A 19,581-nucleotide genomic window follows, 5' to 3' on the forward strand; every position below is an offset into this window, starting at 1 on the left:
CTTTGGTGCCAACGAGTGAATTAGGAAAAGGCACCCTCTTTGGGTGGACCCAACCCTATTGGAGTCATGCTTAGCGAGTAGAAAGTACGCGCTAATTTTACCAGAAGGGTATTTACCAGAAGGGTCCTTTCCTCCGGGCTGGCAGTGCCTCCTTGGTCAAACATCCTTGTGCAAGGCAGCCTGGAAATATGCCATTTTAAAGAAGGCAGGCTCAGTCACACATGGACCTTAACAGTATGCCCCCAACTCGGCCCTATGGACTGCTAGGAGTTTCAGATGTTACATGTTACAGGAATAGAAAGGATCTGGGGAACCCTGGTTAGGCAAAGTTAAACACATTAATTTGTGACAGGAATTCTTCAATGCACTACATTATAAATCTCCAAGATAGAAATATTGCATACACCATTTATTTCCCCGATGCTTTTGACCGTGGAAAACCTTCTTTTTCATGGAGGAACTCACAAGATAGAAAAAGGACAGAAAAGCTGTCCTCGACTACAGAAGTGCAGATTTCATGACCAACGTTTTTCTAAAGGAAATTAAATTGAAGGCAGGTGGGAGGTTGTTAAAAATGAAACTCTGTGTAGATGCCTCTGAGTAACTTCAAAGATAAAAGAAATAAGCAGTGGGTTATCTAGGCTGCAAATGAGAAAAACCAGATTCAAACAAGCCTGGGCATAAAAGGAATTGTATTGCCCGTGGAATCCAAGGCAAACTTCAACAACCCAGCAGCAGGAAGGCAAGGGTGCAGCATCAGAAACAACTGGAACCAAGGGCAGGAGCCTCCTCGATCTCTCACCCCTTCTCTCACCTCTCCTTTTTCTAAACTGCTTTATTCTCTCTCACTAGAGACAGGCTTTTTCCACACATATATCTTTTCACACATAGTTCCCAATAGATATATATTTTATACATCCTGCCACCAGTGAGAGACCATTCTGATTCTCTCACTGATATCCTATTAAAAAAGAACAACAACAAAACAAAAAAAACAGGGAAGGGACTCATTGGTCCAGCCAGTCAGGTGCCCACCCCTGGACCAATCAGTGAGCAGGAGTGTGTTCATGGAAGGACATGGGAGCCCTGAGGGAGCTGGGTTCCCGAGACTGTCCCGAGAATGGCCCTGCTGGGGGAAGAAGGGGCGAGGGTGGGGATGGGTTACATCTGAGAGAACCAGAATTGGTGTGCAGAGAGCCCTCTAATGAGCTTGCATTCTAAATAGACAGGCTCAAATTTTATATCCTTCATTCATCCTGATGTAGAATACACTTTGTAATCAAGTAAACTCTGCCTTGATGTCCCCAAGTTCTAGTATTGTGGGAAAATGAATTTGACATTATATTTTTGAGCAAAGGAATTATTTTGAGAGTCAATGCTCTGATAGAGGTCAATGTCTTGCCCCATATTATCTCCCCAGCCTCATCCCCTTTACTCCGTCCCCTTGTTCACTTGGCAGTAACCACTCTGGCTTCCCTGTAACTCCTTGTACACTCCAGGAAAGCTTACCTTCAAGCATCTGCATTCTCCTTTCCTTCTGCCTAGAATTCCCTGCTCGGACCCACATGGCTTATTGCTTCACCTCCATCGAGTCTTTGCTCAGACATCACCTACCCTGACTACGCAATTGAAAATCGTACCCCCGCCCCACTCCTCACCCCTCCTTATCTGTTCTGCTTGTCCTTTGTTCCATGTCGTGTGTCACCTTCGAGTATACCATCCTCCTCTATTGAAACACATGCTCCAAGAGATCAGGGATCTTGGACTGTCTGGCTCCCTGACATATACCAGGGCAATAAATATTTGTTGACATATCTGTTGAGAGAGAGAAAAAATTGCTGTGTTTTGCACACTGATGGGGCCAGGCTGAGGGAGAAACTAATATTAATGAGTAGCTACTATGTACTGTGAACATTCTATCCCATGAATCCTCCAAGTGACCCACCTAACGAGGTGTTATCCCCACTGAAAAATAAAGAAACTGGAGCCCAGAGAAGTTGAGGAAGCTCCCCAAGAACACACACTTCACTAAGTGGTTGAACCAAGCTGAAAACCCACGTATGGACCCAGAAGCGATTCTCCTTCCACTATATTCCTTTAATGTTCAAAATGTGATTGTAAAGGCACTGCCATGAAAATAGCTCAGAAAAAAAAAGTTCCAGTGACATCTTTGGAGACAGAATGGCATATAATGATAGGTCTGTTTCTGTTCTCCTTTTCTATTTTTTCCTCTTTTTTTTTTTTCCATAGCAGAGTCCTTGTTTTGAACAAAAGCTTTAGCACAGCTCCAATATATAAAGCAGATAAAGGTAGAGCTGCTCTGGTCCAGCTGGAGATGGGGCCCCCAGTTTGATTTCTCCATACTCACTGTGGCTGACCCTGAGACATTCCTGGAGGAACCCTAGGACTCCAAGGAGCCCAGCTTGAAAACCACTGAATGGGCAACTGATGTTATTGGGAATGAAAAGCGCCCATTGGTCCTATGGTTGTGTACATCCCAGAGACCAGCTCTACATCCCTCCCCCTTCTCCTGGCGTAGTGAAAGGAGTCCATGACGTGCCCGCGGAGCTCCAAAGCTTCAGGGAAATTGACAGTCTAGATTTCTGGTTGGACACAGTGGAATGAACATAAGTATGTATGGAGGCTCCCTCCCCAAACCTCCCCTAAATTGCAATCAAGGATTTTTTTTTAAGAGTATAAACCCACAAGGACGAAGAAGATGGGTGAGAAGACAATAGTAGATGTCAGCAAATTTTTGGAAAATGGAGAGCAGATGTTAACTGACTGGGCAGACAAGGCAACTAAGCCCAGGCTCTGCACAGGGAAACCAGTTAAAGTCAAACGATTCTCACCATAGACGCCCCCCTCCTCCCAGAAAGTATCAGGGATTGGAGGCATCAGATACTGTTGACGACAGGGTTGAGAGGTGCAGGTAAAACTAGAAGGATTAGTTAAAAGTCTGTAAAAGGAGCTGTTAAGTCCCCCAGATATCCTCCCATTGCCCAAAGCAGCCAAATATCTCTCTGCACCCCAGCAAAAGATAAGATTGAAATAGACAGGCTCTGGGCTGGGGGAAACCAGGCAAAGCTGAGGGCATGGGTGAGGTGCTGTACAGAAAACAGGGAGATAAGGTGAAATTCTGCTTACTGAGTAGTGAGACCCACAGCCAGACTAATCTACCTCACCCACCCCCAACCAGAGATCTGGGGAATCCCTTCCTGGAGACACACACAAGCTCAAAAGATTCACAGAGAATGACAATCAGGAGTCCCCACACAAACCTAGTTAGATCACCCTAGAGTGAAGTCCCCTGGTAAGTCTTCCCACACACAAGGAAGACTGTCCAGGCTCTAAGTACCAGTTGGGCTTCCCTGGTGGCACAGTGGTTAAGAATCCGCCTGCAAATGCAGGGGACACAGGTTTGAGCCCTGGTCCAGGAAGATCCCACAGGCGGTGGAGCAACTAAGCCCATGCGTCACAACTACCCAGACAGCGCACCTAGAGCCCATGCTCCACAACAAGAGACGCCACCGCAATGAGAAGCCCGTGCACCACAACGAAGAGTAACCCCCGCTCTCCACAGCTAGAGAAAGTCCGCGCACAGCAACGAAGACCCAACACAGCCAAAAATAAATAAATAATTTTTTAAAAAATAGTAAGTACCTCTTAACTATGAATGGAGAGTCAACAAGCCAAGCATTTGAGGGGAGCCACTAACAGGAAAGGAACCAAACAAACAAAAAAGAAACTTTGAGGAAATAGAGATAATGGTTAATGGCAAAAAGCTCTAGAGCCCGTGTTCAAATCCGGCTATACAACTTACTAGCTATGTGACCTTGGACAAGTTACTTAACCTCTCTGAGCCTCAGTTCCATCACCTCTAAAATGAGAATAATATTATTATCTACTCCTTAAGGTTGTTAGGAAGATTGAAATGAGTTAATATTTGTGAAATACTTAGAAAAGTGCCTGAGTAATATTAAGCACTATGTATGTGTTTGATAAATAAAAAATAAGTATGGGAAGCAAAAGGAAACATCAAACTATTTTAATTAAAATTCTCAAGAGATAAGAGATAATATGAATAATGCATTCATAAACACCAGCTATTAAAATAGGATGCTATTAAAAAGTAACATTCAAAGAAAAAGTTTTTTTAAAAAAACCCCTGGAAATTAAAAATATTATTGCAACCATTTTTTTAAACCCACAGAAGGATTGGAATTTAGGAAATCGCCTGAAAAGTAAAACAAAAAGGCAAACAGATGGAAGATGGGCGAGAAAAAAATATGAACATGAGAGGATAAATCCAGAAAGTCCAACATCCTACAACTAGGAGTTCTAGAATAACAAAAGTGAGAGAGTGGAGAAGAGAATGTTGCCAAAGAAATAAAATAAGAAAAATTCCCAACTGACCCACATGATTTTCCATATTAAAAGAATTCACTAAGTCCTGTAATAAGTGGCAAAAGAACCAGACCAAGATGCATCCTTGTGAAATTCGGCCTCATAGAGATAAAGAGAAAGTTTTAAAAGGTTCTGGAGAGAAAAAAACAGTCACATACCTAGGATCTAGAATCAGAATAGACTTCTCCACAGGGGTAGTTGAAGCCAGAAGACAATGGCAGAATGCCTTCACATTTGGGGCAGCGACCAAGGGGAGGTGGGAATCTTTCTTGTCTAAGATAGAACTCTATATCCAGCAATCTACAAATGAAGTATGAGGGTAGAATTTGGTTTCAAATATATTCATATATATATATATATATATATATATATATATATATATATATATATATATATATATAATATATTCCTATATATACATATATATGATAGCATTTAAGTTCTACTCTCAGCAAATTTCAATTATATGCTACAGTGTTATCAACTATAGTCACTGTATTTTACATTAAATCCTCTCACCTTATTGATCTTTTTTTTTTTAACATCTTTATTGGAGTATAATTGCTTTACAATGGTGTGATAGTTTCTGCTGTATAACAAAGTGAATCAGCTATACATATACATGTGTCCCCATATCTCTTCCCTCTTGCGTCTCCCTCCCACCCACCCTACCCCACCCCTCTAGGTGGTCACAAAGCACCGAGCTGATCTCCCTGTGCCATGCGACCTTATTGATCTTATAACTGAAAGTTTGTACACTTTTACTAACCTCCCCATTTCCCCCACTCCCAGTCCTGGCAACAGCTTTTCTGCTCTTTCTATGAGTTTGACCTTTTTTTTTTTTTTCTTTCTCTCATTTCTGCTATAGGTACAAGCCAAACAAACCAAAAAACTAAAAGGAAAAAGATAGGAAAAACAAAATAGTTTCACAAGGAGGAGATCAAAAACGTTATACACAATAAGTCTGGGGTGTGGGCAATACTCACATAGTCATAATTATGTAAAAGCTGGATACTGACTTAACCAAAATATCATCTAAGCCTATATAGGAGGGTGAAAGGCAAGGGAATATGCTAGGATACTTCATACAAGAAACCTACACCCTTAGCTCCCATGGTAGAAATTCAGTAGGTAATATTTTAAAATTTTAAAAACCAAGAAATAACTTGTCAAGCAATTGACGTCCATGAAAATATGGAAGTCAGTACCAGAAGAAACAGCTCAAACCATTGAGAGTAGTAGCCTCCAAGGAGTGGGACTCGGGGGGTGGGGAGAGGTAGAGCAGTACTATTTGGCTTTTTAAATGATGTACATGTATTGCTTTGATAAAAATTAAAATTAAATTAAAAAATGATCATAAAATTTCCACGTAGCTGGAAGGTCTAAGCAGCTATCAGTGGTAGCACGGTTCCCAGCCCCCATCACAAATGGGACATAGCAAGAGGGATGCGGTTGGTTGCTATGGTTTCCCCAACACCTCTGCTTCCAGGAAAGACTCTTGTCCTGGTGCCTGGTACCGAGGACCTCCCCAGAGGGAGAAGTGCCGGCTCTGGACTGAATTCTGCAAGTCTGGAGCTCAGGAACATGCTGTGTGCGGCCAGCTGCGATACTGAGCTCACTCTCAGAGTGGGCCTTCGTACTGGAGAGGTGGTCTCCACAGGTGCCAAGGAATCTGGAGAAATGATGCCATAAGTCAGAAGCACCGCTGGAAGCAGGCATCCATTAATTCGCCAGAAGAAGCCTGACTTCTGTCATTCTGAGAAGACCTGCTTAATGCACATGCTAAATGCTGTGCAGAAAATATATGTGCTTCAGTTAAAACTCCCAGCCCGGTAGGCAGTGGTCTGAGGGCACCATCTAGGAGGTGGATGAAACAGACCCACCTCAGAGCTCACGTCTTCCTATCCAATAAATTGCCAAGAGCACCTACTATGTGCCAGGCACTCAAGGATACAGGTGTAAGGCCCAGTCCAGGTTTTCAAAGTGTTCACGATCTAGGAACCATCTCGAGGCCTCCTTTTATGTGCGAGATGGAAATTTGAGTCCTGCCACCCAAAGTGTGGTCCTCCCATCAGCATCATTGGCATCCCCTGGGAGCTCATCAGAAATGCAAAACCTCAGACTCCACACTGAATCTGCCTGGCAACAGGATCCCCAGTGACTCACATTCAAGTATGAGAAGCTCTGATCTAGACCACTGTTTCCCACCCTTTGGAAATACGAGGATGCCTTTTTAACATCAAAATATTTCTCAGACATCACTCCCACATGAATGCTCTCATGCTTTTCACATTTATTTATTGAAAAAATATTCAATATCAGGAAGTTGCTGTGAATTCAGTAATGCTTTGAATAAGTTTGAATTCTACAGACACATCACAATCTATACACGGGATCTGTTCAGCAATCTGGTTATACCTAAGTTCTGCTGTCAGTGTGTGTCAACAATTTTTATCAATAGAATCTTAATCATCCACCAACTTCCCCTATAGTTTCGGAGACATGGCACTTTCTCCTGCACGTCGGTTGCCCACCCAGACTTATCAGCTCTCTTAGCAAGTAATTTATAATCTCTGAGCCTGAATGAACTAGGGAAACTCATTATTTAAAGGATCCTTGGAATAAATCTTTGTGTAATGAGCCTAGACCCAACTCCACACTCAGCGCCTTCACTAACGTATGTTTTGTAAACGTTTTGTTTCATAGAAGTGCGTTTAGTGTGACCACACTTCTCTGTTGCATAACCAAGACCTAACGTTAACTATCTCCTGTGCCAACATGGGCACATTACTCTCCAGTAGAGAAGGCACATCGCCTGCATACTGTCCTTTGATCCTCACACACTCTTGTGATGTAGACAGGGCACTGCTAATCATTTAACAGATGAACCCACTTAACAGATGTGGTAAAGCAAGTCTCCAAGATGCTGAGCGACTTGCCCACCATCTCATGTTTAAGTATTGGAACTAGGACTTGATTCCATAGCTTCTGATTTGGTCCTTGGTTCTTTCTACGAAGAGCTAGTGTTCCTTAAAAATGAAGAAAAAGAAAAGGAAAAAAAGGTTGCTTTGGATAACACTCAGTTCAACAGAGGGTAACAGGTTATAGGGTCTTTAAAATGCTAGTGTGTTTGAGGCTCTGCCAGAGGGGGCTGGGATTTGCAGCCTTCACCCAACTTTTGTGGCCACTTGATAACATCTCCTGGGTCATGAGCCGTTGGTGAGAACACTTTGCTACCTCAGGCTGTCGCCCTGAACAGACGTAATTGCAGCCCATCCAGCAGGGGACACAGCGTTGATCTTTCTTCCTCCAGAAGCCCAGCTCACCTCAAAATGTCACCCAGGAGCAATCAAGCATGAGGGTTGCCATCTCCGTGCTGGGTTCGGATTTTCTCACCTAGGATGCTGCTTAAATGGGCCTGTCTGTGAGGAGCAGGGCAGAGAGGGAGGACAAGAGATGCCTCATCCATTTTTAGCTAGGCAGCAATTTGTGGATTCTTTGTGCTGTCTTTAGAAAAATCAACCTTTTCTGACTTGATGTAAGTGCTGAACGGCCACGTCTAATTTTTTTAATCTGTTTTTCAGGAAATTAAAATGAGATGCAGTGAGGTTGGAGACTTGTGCGTGATCCCCAGCTCGTAGAATTTTAGAGCTAAAAGTAACCTGCGAGATCAGCATCCTTTGCAAGGCTCAGAGAGGCAGTATAACTTGCCTGAGGTCACACAGCTATTAAGGGGTAGGGCTGGGAGTCAAACCCAGCTCTCTGTGATCTCAGAGCCAATGTTTTCTTTTATATACTTCCCTGTTCTTCTTTCCAGGGCCCCACCTTGGGCCTCCTTGGATTCACGCCATGGATTTCTCTGTGCAAGCCAGGGGAGCATGAGGGACCAAGAAGGAACCTCTCATGGACCACCCAAACTGCATGTGTAGCCAGCCTGGTAGAAATACCAGGGCTCTCAAGGGCTAGGGCCGTGGCCCCTGTCACTGTCACTGTCAGACATTCAGTGAGCTTTCCCTTGATCTCTGAGATGAGAGAACGCAGCCTTCATCCATTACCATGTTCAAACCCATTCTGCATATTTTGCAGAAAAATGAGGCTCCAAGAGATGAAATAACTTGCCAAAGGTCACAGAGCTGGAAGTGACCTCACCCTGCCTGACCCCAGAGCCCCAAGCGTCTAACCAACTCTCCTAGGCGCTCTCTGATTCTGACCCCCCGAGTACAAGGGGCCTGCACGTCCACTGACTCAGAATGCCTGGTTCGCTCTTTTGAGAAAGGGGTGCTCCGTCTCTGGGCATAAGCCCCGCCCACCCTGGCCCCAGCGTGGGAGGTGGGAGCCCCCGGAACTCCATAAGCCATGCAGGGCAATTGGCTCTCCTGGGTGGGGGGGTGGGGCAGAGGGTCCCGGGCCCCTCCCCACAGAAGCCTGGGCAGGCCACGTACATCCCTGAGTGCACCTCAGCTAGTGAGGCCTTCGGAGATGAAGATGCACCGGGGTCAGCGCTGCTGGGGAAGGTTAGCATGAAAACAAGAAGGCTCCGGTGGTCATATCTTCAGATCCTGGAAGAAGGGGTAGAGCTAGAAACAAGTAAAATCTATAAACAGGCAGTTGTCAACTCAGTGCAAGGATGAACTCTGGAAACCAAGGGCTACCCTTGCAGGTAGTGAGGTCTCCATTCCCAAGAGGCTCCAACCAACAGCTGCCCTTCCATGGATGGTGAGGCAGAGAGGCCTCCTACTGCCTCTCAGAGGTAAGGTAGTAGATGCCCTCTGGGGGCTCTACCATCAGGATCCAAGCAAGAAATCAACAGCACCCGCAGACGGGGTAATACAAGGAACGATTAATGAAGGGCTAGTCACAAAGGTGCGGGCAAGGCTTAGGGAAGGCAGTACTGATGGGGCAGTATCCTGAGCCCGGTAACAGAGAGAGCCATTGCCATGCCTGGGAAAGGGAGAAAGAGCCCATATCAGAATGGAGCGCTCTCTCCAGGCCCCGAACCAGAGTTGTGCCCTTCCAAGGTGGCACGCAGCTAACGCACAGGGACCCAGCAAATAGAATTGAGAGACTGAATATCCCAGCCTGACTCTCCCCTCTCTCCCAGTTTCCTACCTGGGCCCACCACTGGCTGAAGGCAACCAGCAGCCAGAGGGCAAGGGAGCCCAACAGGACACTTTATACAAGTGCAGCTCCCAGGGCAGAGAGAAGAGTGGAGAGGATGGGTAGGGGACAAACAGCGCCATCCTGCACTGAGACGCATCTCACCATATGGCTGGCCTCCCTCCCGCCCTCTCCTCTCAAGCTAGCTATCCCAGCCACTGTTACAAAGACGGTTTCCTCCAACCCAAGATTGCTTTGTACCAGCACATCCCTGCCTTAGCCTAGAAAATTCCTCCAGGTTTTCAGAGACGCTTCTTTGCCTCCTCTTCAGTGTTTATTGCCTCTGCGTGCTTCCTGTAATTTGCAAAGATTAAAAATGTAAGCTTTTATTGTGATGTACTTTCCCTGCCTCATTATGCATTCTGCCCGTGGCTCCCCCCACCCCGACCCGCCCGCCCAGTAGAGCTTCCCGATCCTTTCTGCAGGCACAGAAAATTCTCCACAGGTAGACTTCACCTGGTGCCGGCCATGGCCCTGCTCCTAAAAAGGAGACTCTGGTTTCTGCAGGTTGAAGTCTCTCTACCACCCTCCTCCTGATTCAACATCATCTTTCATGTTACGCCGTCAGGGTTGCAGCTTGGTCGCAATTAACAAGGACTCCTAACGCTGTGTGTGTAGTAACTTCCCCCTTCTCTGTGCCCTCTCTCTCTGGGGCTTTGAATCCTGGTGTTCACGATATGTAAACAAATCCTTCACTGCACTGGGGGCCTGCACTCTTTGAAGCAACTCAGTGTTGACTGTTTTGGCGGTGAGAGGAATAGGAAGATGTGAACAATTCCGTCCAGCGCCAACGGGGGTTATAATCAGGGCTGGCTTCCTGGTTGTGTGACCACTGCAGTCACACAGGCTCAGGAAGGTCACACTTGGTTTCATGCTTTACCACTGCTGTCTTGAGTTTCTCAATAAATTTTTAACGAGGTGCCCCACATTTTCAGTTTGAACCCAAACATTGTATGGGCGGTCCGAGTTCCTGTTATTGTTATTGTTGCTGCCGTTGCTGTTGTTTTCTGTGCAGCCCAGCTGCATGTCAGTGAACGAGACCTTCTGCCTTGTGCAACATGGGAGCAAGCCCGTCACTGGGTGACATGTGGCACTGGTATTTCCTAGGGTCCAGCCAGACCCTGGCAGACTCACAGCTGGTCAAAGGGCGGGGAACAGTCAACTCAGCAGAGGACACTCCCTCACTCAATTTGTTTCATTCAACAAGTAGTTATTGAGCCCTGCTCTGTTCCAGGCACCATGCTAGGGGCTTTAGGGGATATGACAATGAAAGAGATATTCCCTTTCTCCAGCCTCCACTCAGAACCCCAGGGCTATGAACCAGGACATCTGCTCCCATGAAATAAACCACACCCCTAGTGGGGGAGGAAGAGTGACGAATTGCAAGTCAGAAGACCTGGCTTTTGGCCCCTGCTCTGCTCTTGACTTGCTGTGTGACCTTGGGCAAGTCAATTCCCCTCTCTGGACTAGATCGCTGCTGCCCAAATGTGTTTGGCCTCAGATAATTTGTATCAGGATCCCTGGGCATGCAAGTTTGCTGGGCTTCACCCCAGAGGGACAGAATCAGAATTTCTAGGGAGTGGATCCCGGGAATGGTCACGCAGAGCTCCGTATGTGATTTCAACGTGCGTTCTAGTCTGAGACCGTTGGAGGTACGTGGGCGGAGCCTTTGGCTCTAACAGCCTATGCTTGATCACTTCATTTCTTCAAGTGTGTCTTCGTATTTGCACTGGTAGTATGCCATGTCCGGGAAAGGCAGGAGCTGAGGGTGGGTACAGGGCAGGGACTGGAGGGGGTGCTATTCACTGTCAAACTGGAGAATTACTCCACAGAGGGGAGCTGAGGGCAGTTCTGTGAAGGAAGAGGAACTACCTGGAGATGAGAGAATAAGTGGTGCTTTGGGAGACGCAGGGTCAGGGAGGATCTGGGGCTGTAATCATGGGCTGACTACAAATAGGCAGAACTCCGCTGCTCAGAATCCCACCCAGATCTCCTGCTTCTGGACAAGAGACCCCACAGGGGCACCTGCATAGGAAAGCGGGGTGCTCAAGCCCTTGCCACCCCTACTGCTCCGAGAGGGCTGGGATCTACTCACAGGTGACATTCTACAACTGCACTGCCCAGTAAGGTGGTCACCAGCCACATGTGGCTACTTAATTTTAAGTTTAATTAATTAAAATTCAATTGGATAAAAAATAGATAAATAAAGCAGGCCAAAAAGGTAATATGTGAAGTGATGGATATGTTAATTAACCTGATAGGGGGAATCCTTTCACCATGTATACCTACATCAAATCATCCCACTGTGCACTTTAAATACCATACAATTTTATTTGTCAATTATGCATCAGTAAAGTTGGGGGGAGGGGCATTAATTAATTAAATTATAAATTCAGTTCCTCAGTTGCATGAGTCACATTTCATGTGGCTAACAGTACCAGGTTGGATAGCAAGGATTATAGAACATTCCATCTTGGTAGAAGGTTCCTCTAGACAGCATTATCCTGAAGAGGGCAGAAACCTTATTCATGTCTCTTCTGACTCTGCCCATCAGATTGCATGCCCATCCATGTTTGCAGTGATATGAGAACACTTTAGGAATTTACTCTGCTCCAGCCCCTGCTGCTTCTTGAATACACTCCCCATCTGAACCCTAACCCAGTCTGAGTAGCCTTGGGCGGCTCTCACTAACACAGGCACGCCTGGCTGTCCTCTCTGCTCATTGCTCACAGCACTTCTGACACCAAGGCCCCGTTTCTCATTTCTCCCTGTAACCACAGGTACCTCCTTCGAGCCTGTCCTACTGGCTCTAAGGTTCCTTAAGCTCACTTAATATCGCAGGCACACAGCTTCACTAGCTCTGGAAAACGCGCTTTGGCATCTCTCCTCTCCCACCCCCTCCAGCTCACTGAATGTGCTTTTCATTCATCCAAGCATGGGCATCCCTGTATCCCAGTATCACTGTGTGTTCACTTCTCCCCCCCATCAAAGCCTGTTCTTCGGGCTCCTCGGCCTCTCCTCAAGCCCTCTCTCGGGCGGACCTTAGAACACACAGCCACTGAAAGCTGGCCACTTAGCCTTCTTCATCTCCCCCATCCTCCCTCTCCCTCAGCCCCTTCTCTGATGTACCTGTGGGCCAAGCCCCCAGCTGGGCAATGGGCACTGGACTGAGCAAGCAGCACCCTCCTCTCTTGAGGCACCCGCCACCCATGGGAGAGATGGACACAAAACCATAGGCGCGCAGGGACGTAGGGGCAAGAGTTTGGATGGAGCGATCTGGGTAAAGAGATGGCGGAAGAGTTGACTCTGCTGGAGGAAAGGGGGAGGTGTTCGTGGGTTTCATGGGATTCTCTCCTGCTCCGCGAAGATGTGTATGAAAGGATTCCTGGCTGAGGCTCTCTTTTGCCTAAACCTCATGTCAGCCACTGGATTCCTCGTCTAGATGGTGAGAGCCCTGCCTGTTCTTCCTCTGGCCCCTGTCTGCCTACTCAACCTTGGCCTGTGCCCCCAACCTTGGAATTCTCACCCAGCTCTGGACGCCTCCCCCTGCCTCGGTCACTGGCCCCCAGGCTGACCTGGGTCCTGCGCATTCACGTGCGTGGCTCCAGCCCTTCCCTCCTCCTCGCCTTTCTCTTCTGTGCCAGCTTTAGAGCGTGTCCCCAAACTCTCCCTACACTATGGCCCTGGTGCTGACACACACCCCCTCCTTGACCTCTGACCTCCATCCCCCCGCATCTTCCCTGATTTCTGCATTTACCCATCCTCTCCCTATTCTCTAGTTTCAGAATACTCCTTGATGTGGATTCTAGATTGGCCTTGCCCATTAATAAGTGAGTAAAGGTTGGGGTCACAAATCTCTCACTCGTTCGTGCAACAGGCGTTCCCTGGGTGCCTGCAAGATGCCCAGCCGTGTGCAGGGCCTTTGAGATCCAGAGAGGAAACCCTGAACTTGGCCTCACGATGCTCAGCCTTGTGGAAAAGACAGTGAGATAAAGGATTATGACGTGGTGTGGCAGAGGCTTTACCAGGCATATGTGAAGAATACAACCAAACAGGAGAAGGAGTGGCTCTGGCTGGGGCTGGGGGCTGAATCTTCAGTGATGAGAAGGGAGATGGTCAGGTGGACCAAGTAAAAGACATTCCAGGCAGAAGGAGATGCATGTGCGTCCATGTAGAGCAGGGATCAGTAACAGCCAATCTGGTGGCCCTGGTGGGTTAGAACACATAGTGCCACGAAGCAGAGGGCTGCCCAGAGCAAGGCTGGAACGGGGGCAGGTGAAGGAGATTGGGCTCCTTATAAGTGCCTCAGATTTGCATTTTGGAAAACTCCTACTTCAGGCTGTTTGCAAAGAGTAAGACAGAGAAGGAGACCCAGGAAAGGCTGATAGATCCCATAGGTGCACTTCCCGCCAATTATGAGCACCAACATATAGGATGAGCCACGCTCTGCCATCCCGTCCCTTTCTGCTGTCCCTCCCCCCGCCCCCCACTGCCGAGGGCCGTTTCTCCTGCCAAAGAACAGAAGGGGAGAAGCTTCTCTTCTAGTTGCCTATCTCCTGCAGCTCCAAGGGGCTTACAGGAAAGCCCCGTATTTTTATTTCAGCTGCTGTATCATCGTGTTTTCCTTCTCCTGATCTCCTCGCCTCAGCTCATGACTCGGTAGAGAAGTTAGTAAATAAAGAGAATAGGTGCTTCAATCACTTCATAATCCCATTCTATAGTTTTGGAGATTGAAGCAAAAAGTTGATTGGCCTAGCTGACCTGAATTCATTTCTGATTGCTGCTCTAACAGATTGCCACAACAATCTGATTGCATCAGATTGCATCAAGCAACACGAATTTATTATCTTACAGCTCTGGAAGCCAGAAGTCAAAAATGTATTTTAAGGTGTCAGCAGGGCTGCATTCCTTCTAGAGGCTCTAGGGGAAATCCATTCCCTTGCCTCTTCCAGCTTCTGGAAGCTGCCTGCATCCCTGGGCTTATGGGTCCTTCCCTCCTCCATCTTCAAAGCCAGCAGCATCGATTTTTCCACATCTCTCTGACTCTGATCCTCCTGCTTCCCTCTTGTAAGGACCCTTGTGATCCCATTGGGCCACCTGGATAACCAAGGACCATCTCCCCACCTCAAAATCCTTGGTTACACCTGCAGCATCCCTTTCACCAGTGTAAGGTAACATAGCCACAGTCTCCAGGGATGAGGATGTGCACATCTCTGGGAGGCCATGATCCTGCCTACCGTGGGGCCTTTCCAGCATCCTTTTGAGCTTTTCAGTCCCAGGACTCCATGAGCATCTGTTATCATTGACCCATGGCTCTGTCCATCTTTGTTCTTTCAGAGGAAACGACGTTTGAAGCAGGCGTGAAGGTTCAGATCCACAGTCAGTCTGAGCCGCCTTTCATCCAAGAGCTGGGCTTTGGGGTGGCACCAGGGTTCCAGACTTTCGTGGCCACACAGGAGCAGAGGGTAAGTCCCCAGGGCTCTCTGGATCAGTGGTCCTTGGCCTCTCCCAGCCACCTGCCACGTGAGGAGGAGAAATGGGATTCCCACTCCTGGAAGGCTCCGAATCCACCCAGGAGGCTGGAGCAGGGCTGGGCTCAGTAAAGAGACTCACCCTGAAATTGGAGAAATGTATCAGGCTAACCTCTGTAATCCAATTCTCCTGTACCGCCTGTCGGTTTCTGCAATAGGGCATGAGGGAAACCCAGCTTATTTGCTTTTCCACTGAACTGGTTGGGGTTTTTTTTTTCCCAAAACATTCTGGGAAAAAAATCTTTGCTGGGGGTGGGGTGGGAGTCCAGTGGATGCTGAGGGAAATTGCTCATCAGGGTTTGGTGTGTTTCGTCACTGTGTTAATACAAAGCCAAGTGGCCTGCAAAAAGGAACAGGGATGGAGCATCTCTCCTGTAACGGAGTTTAAGTGGAGGGAAGCCGCTTCATGGGTTCCTGTCTGCTCTCTGATTTAGCACCAGGGGAGGGGCCCTCCCAGCCAGCCAGGACTTCTGCATCAACTCTGTGCGTCCATGGAGTGAGGATTGGCACAGATGTGACATGGCTTACACCTCAGAAGGGAGACCTTTGTAAATTCTCAGTGGGGAGGAAGCCTCAGAACAGGACTGCAGAGAGACATGGGGATGCTTTTTTTTCTCTTATCTCCTGGTTTGCCTAGAATAAAAGCTGGAGAGCCTATGACTCTGAGGGAGTCCTAAACCAGGTCACCCAAGACAATGTGCCCTGGGAGGCCTGGAGCAAACAATGAGGTGAATGAGCGACAGGGAGCCCAGCTCTAGGGTGTGAGGAAAGGAGAATCCGGAGAACGGGAGGAGCAGTCAGCAAAGAGATACACACGTAACTTAGGAGCGCCGCTTGTTTTGAAAATTTGGCCCAAATCATCTTTCATCCAGTACAGATCACAGTTCCTTAGCCATTTTATAAAGCGATCTTCTGTACTGGAAACTGGTTTTAACTCTCTAAGTGAGCTGTAGTTTTGGATCTCTGGGAGAACATGGATGGCGCAGGCCTCATGAACTATTCCCTGTACTTAACGCCTGGGCGGTTGCTAAAGATCAAGATCAACCTCCTCTGCAACATGTAGCAGGTGGGATGGTGGCTCTGAGACCAGGGTAGAGAAGGCTGGGAGGTTGGCCCGGCAGCTAAGGGGCTCAGAGATAGAGGCAGGCAGTGTAGGCAGAAGTGGCGTATTCAAGAGTGTGCAAGGTGGGGGCCTGGGGGAACAACCAGGAAACTTCATCCTAGAGGACAAAGAGGGAGGGCATGAAGCAGGCAGCACGGAGCCAAGTTCAAGGCTGAGGATTTGAACCAGGAAGCGTGAACGCAGGCTAGCAGGTCAAGGTGTGCAGAGAGCCCGGAGCCCAAGCTATTAGCCTGGGTGTAGTAGCAAGCCTTCCTTCGAGTACTGTCAGATAAACAAAGCAGCAAGGACAGATTTAATCAGTAATATACTATTGCAGCAGGGAAGAGGGTTCAGCCTGAACTGAACTCAACTTCGATTTGTGCAGAAGGCACTTGGTGTTTTAAAGGGAAAATGAGGGGAAGGGTTGGGGGGGAGAGGGTGCCTGAGCAGAGTCAGGGAAATGAAACATTACAAAAAGCCGGAAGTTAGGCGGGGTGGGGGTCAGTGCATGTGGAACCCATCCGAGTCTGCTAATAGGACCCCATCATAGTTAGGCTTCTCTCCTCCTGCAGAGACAGGGAGACAGGGGCCCTACCTTTTGGTCTTGGCAGGAACAAACAAACAGTAAATTCTTTTGGCAGTCTTGAGTTCTCAGGCAGGGACTTTAAGGGGGCTAGGGTCATCCCAGGGATTTGGCTTTGAGCTGTGAGAAACTATGTTAGTGTAAAAACGTGTTGAAGACACAGTCATTTTTGTAAAGAACTTTAGTTGAATGTTTCAAAAATACCAAATATTCTTGAGCTCACTGGAGAATCCAGAATAAATACTACCTGGAGTTTTGCCCTCTGTTTGTCTCCTCCTCCTGGGCTTGTGTGGCCTAAGTCGTATTACGCTACCCTGAACAGCATACTTCATCCAAGTGCAATAATACAAGCTGCACCTTTTTTGGATTTCTGCTGGCCTTTTTTATTTCCTTTATACAAGTGTGATTTTTCAGAAGTCGATTGTTAACACTATTCTAGTTCTGTTCTTCATCTAAACTATCCATTTCAATGAAAATGAAGTGCTAATGACAAGGAAGAAAGAAAGGAAGGAAGGAAGGAAGGAAGGAAGGAAGGAAGGAAGAAAGAAAGAAAGAAAGAAAGAAAGAAAGAAAGAAAGAAAGAAAGAAAGAAAGAAAGAAAGAAAGAAAGAAAGAAAGAAAGAAAGGAGGAAGGAAGGAAGGAAGGAAGGAAGAAAGAAAGAAAGAAAGAAGGAAAGAGAGAGAGAGAGGGAGGGAGGAAGGAAGGAAGGAAGAAAAGAAAAGAAGGAAGGAAACTATGTTAGTGTTTGTCCAAGTCTTTGTAGGCCAAGGTTGAGGCCTCATGGAGAAGAGGGCACAGAGGAGCCTGGCTAGTCCTGCCTTTTGTGGGTGATGTGAGTCAATCTACCTCCCTTCGAAGAACCAGGCACGGGTTAGACTAATAAGTGTGTCCATGAATTCTTTGACTATCTAATGGTGAATTTTGGGCTAGTTTTCCAATGCAAATCTGATTTTGTGGTTTGTGGAAAGTAACCACCCCTCTGCTCCTGCATGACTTACCTGTACTGACACCTCTCTGGTGTCCACCTTGCTATTACCATGCAGAGGAAGTGAACAGCCTTCCTTGAAACCCACAGGGTAACTTCATCTCACCGCTAGCGAAGGTTGGAGAGAAGGAAGCTCTCTGTAGGCTGCTGTGTCATTGGCTTGAGAGATGTGCTCTGTCCTCCCCACCCAACACTGACCCCCCATTACTGACACCAAAGAAATTGCTGGGCCTGGTGGGAAGCTGGAGCTGATAACTTCTCAGAACCCTTAAGTCTCTTTTTCTTCCCAACATGAAACAGAGGGACTCCCCGTGGCGATCAGGGACAGAATGTATTCCCAGCTTCAGAGGACAAATTCATTGTTGGCTTTGAAGTATATTTTCAGAAAATCAGCCTCATTCATATTAGCATTGCTATGGTTATTATAAGTAATAATAAGATATTTGGTTAAACATTTTACAGTCTTCAAAACATTTCCGCATCATCTCATTTCATCATTTCATTCATATCAATAGAGAAATACAAAGACACATCCTGGAGCTAAATCTAATAATACATTATGTTTACACATATATAAAAGAGCATATTCATAGGAAATAAGACTCGAAGGAAATAAGGCAAAATACCCACAGTGGGGGAATTCTGAATGATTTGTTTTCTTGTCTGGGTTTGCCACATGTCTTATAATGCGGCTTTGTTTTATTTTACTTGTTGAGCAAATATTTGTTGAACACCTACTATGGGTGAAGCGATAGGGATACGATGGTGAGCGAAACAGACCCAGTGTCTGGCCTCAGAGAACTTACGTATTAGTGGTTTCTTTCACATAGGAAAAATAACCGTTAAATAATCTTAAGCCAAGTACAATTTGGGGATTGGCCCCCACTGGTATATTCTCACTCTGCCATTAGTACTAACCTATCCAGCTGACCCTGGTTCTCAAACATTGATTCTAAGATGCATATTTTTTTCACATTTTAACATTTCTGAAATTGGGGCTTGTTGCATGTCCATTACAACTGGCGATGCTTTTTCTTTCTTGATGACACATAAAATCATGGTGGTCTTACAACCTATAGCGGCTACACTGTTCCCATTCCAAGATTCTGCTGCTTCAGCTCAAAGCTCAAGGGAATCTTGAAAGATGACAAGACTATTTGGCGGGCAGAAGGCCCTTTCCTAGAAACTTGGTGTGAATCATGCTAGGGAAATTGACTCCTGAGTGAAAGCCCTGAATGGAACTGGTAACTTACGGGACTCCTGCCGTGAATCCCTTTGTAAACAGGAAAGTCCTTTTGCCTGGTAAAGTCATCCCACCTGTGCAAAATTACACACACACTTCTCTCAATATTTTTCACTTTACTTTGTCATCCAAAAGAACACACCATTGGGCTGTGACCCAGACGAAAGATTGCTTTTTTACATCTGTATTTGCCCTAAACCCAAATAAGCCAAGGTATGCCCCTGCCTTCCTTGGACAATCTGAGAAGTGCCCCCCTGGCTCAGCTGCTGTAGGAGCCCCTGCACCATCCCAGGACCCCCACCACCAGAGACAGGCAGTGGGATAACACGCTGGGAGCAGAAACAGAACCCAGAGGGAGAGAGCAGTTCCTTCTACCTGAGCGCACACTCCCCGCCAGGCATTAAGCTGCAGAGACACTTGACCTGCATTATTTCATTTATTCCCCACAACAACCCCAAAAGGGAGATATTGTTATGCCACGTTCCAGATGACAAAACTGCACAACCAAGTCACTTGCTTCAGGTCACCGAGCTAAGGGAACTGCAGGACTCAGCTTTGAGCACAGATCTATC

At 46.9% G+C, this 19,581-nt stretch overlaps 1 protein-coding gene across 2 annotated transcripts in view; it reads left to right on the top strand.

Annotated features, from left to right (window-relative positions):
* The window catches only part of ASIC2 (acid sensing ion channel subunit 2), a 1,026,910-nt gene that overhangs the window by 947,626 nt on the left and 59,703 nt on the right, over positions 1-19,581 (top strand). For both annotated transcript variants that reach the window (XM_036835403.1, XM_036835402.1), the window contains exon 3: positions 14,902-15,029. In XM_036835403.1, coding sequence (XP_036691298.1) covers positions 14,902-15,029 — 128 coding nt within the window. The remainder of the gene's footprint in view (positions 1-14,901; positions 15,030-19,581) is intronic.

The sequence above is a fragment of the Balaenoptera musculus genome, chromosome 20, assembly GCF_009873245.2.
Source record: "Balaenoptera musculus isolate JJ_BM4_2016_0621 chromosome 20, mBalMus1.pri.v3, whole genome shotgun sequence".
Classification (NCBI taxonomy): Eukaryota; Metazoa; Chordata; class Mammalia; order Artiodactyla; family Balaenopteridae; genus Balaenoptera; species Balaenoptera musculus.